Source organism: Mesitornis unicolor, unplaced genomic scaffold (genome assembly GCF_000695765.1).
Source record: "Mesitornis unicolor isolate BGI_N332 unplaced genomic scaffold, ASM69576v1 scaffold41164, whole genome shotgun sequence".
NCBI classification, from domain to species: domain Eukaryota; kingdom Metazoa; phylum Chordata; class Aves; order Mesitornithiformes; family Mesitornithidae; genus Mesitornis; species Mesitornis unicolor.
The window spans coordinates 13,263-20,445 of NW_010178785.1; the positions used below are offsets into that span (position 1 = coordinate 13,263).

Consider the following 7,183-nt stretch of genomic DNA (forward strand, 5'->3'; position numbering starts at 1 on the left):
CTCTCTCTTGCAGCATATCTAGAGGCCATGGTCTGAGGTAGCACAAGATGACAAAGTCAAGGCTTGGTCTCACCTGAAGAGACAGGGTACTCCCTCACCTCAATCCTGACATTTAAGCAAAAGAAGCTGTAAATAAGCTGAAAGCACTTTAGAGCCTTTACTTGCAGCACATTGTTTGAATGCTGCAGACAGGCAGCTCCTGCAAAGGGCTGTGATCTCCATCCCTGGACAGGAAATCTCAGCATCTCTTGGGAAGTTCTGTTCCATGACACAGCACCTTAGGAGGGAGGATAAAGAAGGCAGTGGGAATGGTGTGTCTCTCACCCAAGCTGGTGGCTCCTTGACCTCTATCTTCACGTGGGCCTCTCTGTTCTTGTTCACGACGCCCATTAGAAGCTCAGCATCATGGCCCCTGATCAGAACCACAGGCTGACTCAGACCTCTGGGCTTTCTCAGCTGTAAAGAAGCAAACACGGTGAGGGATGGTCCAGAACAGTCTGAAACAAGGACCATCTCGACACCCCAGGCAAATCATCTGCTTCCTCCTGGTTCTTGCAAACACTTCTGAGACTGACTGCTCCCCCAAACTTGCACTATCCCTGTGATGAAATCAGGTGGAAGTTCCACACCTTTCACTAACTTTTCAGCATGGCTTGCTCTATTTCCTCTGATGGTGCCTCCTCATACACAACTGGACACTGCTCAGTATCTCTTATGCTTCTCTTTCAAGCTCCTGTGCAAAGTTCTTGGTCTCTCCTCTCCCACATCATAACTGCCAACAACACTGCCGAGCGCTGCCTTTGCTACAAAAATGCTTCCCCTTCTTCTCCTGTGAGACCCATCCATGTTCTCCCTCCTGCCTCTGCAATCTGCAGGACATTCTGTTGGTTTCTACTCAGACCTGCAGTTTTCCAGCATGGACTACATAGTCCAGGCAGCCTGGCAGGGGCTGGCTCAGCAATATCCAGGTCTGCTCTCTCCTGGAGATTGACCTGAATCAGGGGGGCCATCTGACCTGCACTTGCTGCTGCATTTCTCTGGCATCAGAAATTAAGTTGTAAGTGCATGAAAGAACCACGAGCGGTGGATCTAGTGAGCAGGAGTCAGCACAGAGTTCTGATAAGCTCAGGCACCAGCTCCCTTATCTGTCCTCTTGTCTAATGCTTTTTATTATCCCTTGATTATTTCACTGGGGAACCTATTCCTTCCCAGAGATGACAGCAGTGTTGGTGGAAGGGACCTCTAGAGGTCTCTAAACCAACGTTCAGCTTGCAGCAGGAGTATCTCCAACAGCACAGCAGAGTGGCCATGACTTTGGCTTGAAAACTCAAGAAATCACCTTTCCTCAGAGGTACCCCTTGGCTGTCTATACCCGACGGGATGGGGTAATCTGTGACTTCCCACAAAGGAGCATCCAGCTCCTGGCAGAAAAGCTCAACTGACCAGTTAATATCCTCTAAGAGCAGCAAGGTGCTGTTCACAAGCTGCTGGCCTGCTTGTGCTGTGTGGAGATATGGATGTGCCATGGAGCAAGCAAAAGAGAAAATCACTGTCTATGCATGGATGAGCTGGGTAAGAGGTAATGGTCAAAGCCAGTCCCTCCTGGGACCTCCCATTGGTGGCTGGTGTGTTTCAACCTGGGCGCATTTTGGGATGGGACAGGGGCACTGTGGTTTAGGTGATAATATCAATGGTGTCTGTACCTGATCAGCAGCACTTTCATCATCAGTAATGTCAAAAAGGATCGCACGGGCTCCACGCTCCCCCGCCAGCTTTGCCTGTCCAAAAGAACAGAAGCTTCAGTGGACATTCTGTACTGTGCATCTGCATTAACATCTACCATTTGGATTCGGATCTGCTTCCCTGGCTCTTCACAGGAGGAAGAAGCACCTGTTGCTTAGATTGAGAAAACAGTTTACGTCTTGGTTTATACACTTGTGTTGAGCTGCAGTGCCTGCTCCTGCTACAGCTCTGTGGTTCATGGACGGTTTCTCCCTATAGCTGTGGAGGCAAATCAGTTGGTGGGCTTGCAGTCACAGCAACCCATGAACCCAAACACTAAATCCCCCAGGTGCCCACACCCCTTTGCTTCACAGTGGGATTTGCTGGGGAGAGACCTGCAGCCCCATTAGCCCTGCTGACCACAACACAACCCTCCTGCCCCAGGGCAGCAGAAACCTCTGCAGGTCCCCAGTTCTCACCGTGGCTGCTCCAGCTGTGGGCTGTCCATGGGCCCAGCTCCCATGCACATTGCTCTCCCCAGTCCCCATCCCCCATGTCTCACAAGGTGAAGCTCAGGCGATGCCTGGGCTAGGATTAGGAGTGGGATGGCTTTTCACAGCCCACCAGTTGCTGCAGTCTGAGGAGGACAGCTTTGAGATCCACCCACATGAGTATACGTGCCACCCTGGTGAGGTCAAAGCCTGGAGGACCTTGTGGGGTCACCCACATCCTCCCACCAAGCCCTTCAAGCCCTCCAGGCAGGCAGAGGCAGGCTCTTGTGAAAGGCAGACGGGAACGTGAACAAAGTGCAGGGCTGGGCCGCTCTTACTCATGCGGAGCCCTTTGATCTGCGCGTCCCGCGCGCCTGTGCAAACAGGGAGCTGCCGGAGCTGCCGCAGCAGTTTACCCGCTGCATTGCCAAACCCCAGCTCAGGGGCCAGAGGTCAATGCCGCCGCTTCCCAGCTGCAAAATCAAACGCAGGGAGCCGGCAGAGCGAAGGGAAGGAGTGTTCCTGGCACAGTAGCAGGGCAGGTTCAGCTCCATCCTTCACTCGCAGGTGCTGTCGCTTCCACACACCCCATCGGGGAGGAGCTGAGTGCCAGGGGTGGGTGCCCAGGTCTGGGGGCAGGGACCAGGGTGTCAACAGAGGGGCAGATGGTCAGGAGGACTGCAAGGGTCAAGGAAGCAAGGCTGAAGGCTCTTAGTCACTGGTGGGACTTGCACCCCTGGGTTTGGTGTAACAGCTGGGGAAGCTGGAAAAGTGGGATCAGAAGCTCAGGGCAGGGACCAGAGACTGGGGTCCTGCCTGGGATCAAAGCAGCCTCAAGTTTGCCAGCACTGAAGAAGAAACAGGACTTTCAGGTAGTGACTTCCAGTCGTTGGAGCCAATCTAGCTTTGATGGACAATGAAGAGCTCTATAAAGATTTGATTCTGCTAAAGACACTGGCGATGGGGAAACGAACAACTGAGACTGGACAAGTGACTCTTCCCAACATCTGTCTGACCCGTTGCAAAGGACACAACTTCTGTTCAAGCTATTCACAACAACCTTGCCGTGATCATTTTCTGAGTGCTTGCTGGTTTTGTATCGGAGCTCTTTCAGCCACATGGCAGAGCTGACCTCCCTCTTTGAGAACTGAAACACTTTTGATGCAAATATTATTTACAGGATGACTTAGGAGGTTTCAGCAGTCTGTCAACCAGACTTACAATCAATGGTTCACTCAGGAAAAAACAAATACACCAAAAAAAGTACAAATGATGCATCATAGAGAAAAATAAATCACTTTGAATTTATTTCAGATGTATTTTTCATGCCTTCCTCTCCCCTTGCAGACCAGACACATTCCCTACTGTTTATAGCACTGGGTGCTGAAGCAGTGCTAGAATTTAAGAAAGGAGAAGCAGAAAAGTGCTTGAGGTGGCTGGTGGAGTTATCTTCATGCTGGGCTGGACAGGGTTGACTGTGTGCACTGCTTGGCTGGGTGTCAGCGAAAGCAGAGGTTATGATAACACTCCGCACATGGCTGTTTTTATCACCACTGATACAGTGCTGCAATTCAACATGCAAAGCTCCACCACAGGAAGCACACGCCAGGGAAACAAAGCTCATGCTCCAGTGAGCACCAGCCACATCTCACAGTCACATCCCTGCTCTCAAGGAGAAGCATTTTCCAGGGATTTGGAGGAAGAGATCTGTAAGATGCTGGAGGGAAGGAGCTTGCCAGAGGTTTCAGGAATATGGAGAAACAGATGGACCCTGATACAGAAGGACAGCAGTTGCAGGGGGATGGAGGAGCCAGGGCACAAGGCAAAAGGAGGATTGAGATGTGGCCAGCTGAAGGAACATCTGTCTGTATTTCATGGCTACACAAGTCCTATTTTGGGGAGAAGAGCTGTGAGCCTTCCTGGGTGACATCTTAGAGCAGGACTACCTGCAGCCAGGATGACAATCAATGTCATGTTCAGCTGGATCTCAAAATCCAGTACTAAATTTGGCTCTGGTAACAAAACAACGATGACTTCAGGCCAGGAAACTGTCACTCTATCAAGTCATGAGCATGGCAATGAACTGCGGGGTTTAGTTGCTTTGGTGGGGTTAGTGGTCCTGGAGAAGGGCTCAAGGCTGGTGAGGATGACCACAGTGCTGCAACGCAGCACATCTTGTCCTCCCTGTGCAGACCTTCCTCAGCCGGTTCCTGGACTCAGTAACACACAAGTACTTCCAGCACTGCCATCAGAGATTCTTGATTAAGGACAAAACTAGCAAAACAGTTTTTAAACCTTTTAGGTTCTTAAGTGGAAGATGTGTGTTTGAAGCTGCTCTTTCCTCCCTGTTCAAGATCCTCCACAGTAGCTGCACTGACCAAACCAGCCTTTGCTGCCCTCACCCCAGCACCCTCCCCTTTGAGATGTGGCAGCCTGGCATCTGGCATCTCTGTAAGAGATGGACATGTCTGGAGAGACATGGGAGAGCTGGAGTACCCAGCTGTGCTCCATAAGGCACCTGTAGAGCCCTTGTTCTCATGTCTGCCACAACATGCACTGGATTTGCTCTTTATCCCACCATCCTTGTGCACCATTAGCACACATAGGTGGGACCAGGCCATCTTCCAGATGTGGGTTATAGGATCACAGAATGGTTTGGGTTGGAAGAGACCTTAAGGATCATCTGGTCCAACCCCTGCCATGGGCAGGGACACCTCCCACCAGCCCAGGCTGCTCCAAGCCCTGTCCAACCTGGCCTTGAACACTTCCAGGGAGGGGGCAACCACCGCTTCCCTGGGCAACCTGGGCCAGGATCTCACCACCCTCAGAGTGAAGAATTTCTTCCTGATGTCTAATCTAAATCTCCCCTCTTTCAGTTTAAAGCTATAACCCCTCATCCCATCACTCCACGTCCTTGTAAACAGTCCTGGGAGGCTTCTCTAAGGTCCCACCGGAGCTTTCTCTTCTCCAGGCTGAACAACCCCAACTTTCTCAGCCTGTCTCCATAGCAGAGGTGCTCCAGCCCCTGACCATCTTCATGGCCTTCTCTGGACCTGCTTCAAGAGCTCCACAGCCTTCTTTCATTGGAAGTCCTTGAGCTGGACAGAGTAACTGACAGCAGGTTGGTAACTCCAGCACAGGAACCGCTGGCTTGTGCTATCAGCTGGCATCAGCTCCAGAGCAGCAGCAAACCAAACTTGGGCTTTCACCCTGGTCCAGAAACAGATGGGTGTTGCTGCCCATACAGCTCGGGGAAAGCAGTCCCAAGGTGGTAAATCTGTCACAGCATCACATCCCTTTCCTCGCTTTTGTTGCCACAGCCTTTGCAAAAAAAACCAACCCCAAACCTGCTGTGCAGGAGCAACTGCTTGGTACGGATTTTGCTTGTCTTCTTCAGCGGAGCTGCAGAGACGACAGAAAAGAACCCTGTCTCCAGAGTGTCACCACCAGCAGAAAGCAGATAACAGGGGTGGCATCACCTGAATCCAATCCAGATAAAGCCAAGGAAAGCTAAACAAGGGGTTTTTTTCATGTTTGTACAGTGCTTGTGGAAAATAACACAACATTTAGTACAGAGACAATAAAAGGACACAGTGAACCACTGATGAAAAACTAATGTTAGCCTTATGCACGCAGCTTTATCAAGGACACAAAGATTTTAAGGCTTAAAATGACCCTCATTCCTACCTGACTTCCTTATTACCGGAAAATTGTACCAGTGACCTCAGCTTTTTACACAGTAACTGCGGTTTCACTGAGGTACCTCTTTCACAGGAGACCTGATCTGGGGATGGCTGGCACAGCATTGCTCCAGAAGGACCCCTTCTGCCACGGACCCTGCTCTGTCCTTGTCCTTTCCTCCACCGTCCAACAGCTCTGTCCTACCCTGCTGCCTCCTCCCACTCTCCCTCTTTCCTGCACCACGGGTTTCACTTCCCAGGCTGGGGCCATCTGGGGCATTTGTGCACTTACCTTGTTAGCGAGTGACAGGCAGGGGTTGGGATCCCGATCCGGCTGCTCGAGCTTGACAATGGTGATGAACCCTGATTCGGTGTGCTCATCCTCACTGGTGTTGCAGAGGGACAGCGGGTGGGACTGCAGGACAAAAGCAAAGGAAGGCTCAGATCTTGGGGCTCAGCACTGCAAAGGGTGTCTCAAGCCCACCCCAAACTCTGTGCCATAAGAACCTGCCTGGTGGGTGTAGGACAGCCCTGTGGTGGGCATCACCACTGCTGCTACATCTGGTGGCCCTGTCCGAGTGTCAATGAGGCTCTGAATGCCACAAAAAGCAAACCACTGTCAAAGCTTTGGAACACATCCAAGAGAAAGGTGGAGTTTTTACCTTTCTGGTGGCTGCACTCAGGTCTGACTTTGTCCCAGTCACAGATATTCAAAGCCAGAGCAGTCCATGAGACTGCAGCCCTTGACTTCTGGGATGGAGCATCCTGACAGTGCAGATCCTGGTACTGCAAGGACTGGCAGCCACTCTGGGCAACACAAAGAGGCCACAACAAAAACAAACTTCTGGTGCCCTCAAAGATTCAGCACTTCCTGTTTCTCAGCCACCAAACTCAACAACTTCATGATAAATTTGCAGAGGAGAAGCCAAATAAAGGAGAGAAAAAAATGAAAGCAGGTAGAGAAGTACCAGGAATGAGCAGGGAGAGGAAAAGATCTCAGTAACCATATCCCCCCAGTGAGTCCTGGAAAAGTGTTCATCAGCTTGAGCCAAACCGTTGGCAGAGCAGTGTGCAGTTGGGATGGGGTCGAGGCACCGGGTCCGGGGACACATCTCTGCAGAGCATCCTACAGATAGGGACACAGGCTGTGGGGCTCACTCCTGCCAGCGGTGCTTGGTTTGGGTTTTGGTGGTAAAGCCCAGTGGAGGTGAACCTGTCCTGCTGCCAGAGCAGTGCCTGCTGCTGTGGCCAACCGCATTCCTGAGCATTCTCCGTCAGGATGACGTTGAG

The 7,183-nt window shown here is 51.5% G+C and overlaps 1 protein-coding gene across 1 annotated transcript in view; it reads right to left on the reverse strand.

The window, feature by feature from the left end:
- Positions 1-6,339, reverse strand: part of RNF43 (ring finger protein 43) — a gene marked incomplete at its 5' end in the record, with an annotated part of 16,173 nt that extends 9,834 nt beyond the window's left edge. Inside the window, 3 exons of the mRNA XM_010182565.1 lie at positions 325-456; positions 1,704-1,778; positions 6,186-6,339. Of these exons, the coding sequence (XP_010180867.1) occupies positions 325-456; positions 1,704-1,778; positions 6,186-6,339 (361 nt within the window). The remainder of the gene's footprint in view (positions 1-324; positions 457-1,703; positions 1,779-6,185) is intronic.
- Positions 6,340-7,183: the final 844 nt, after the last annotated feature.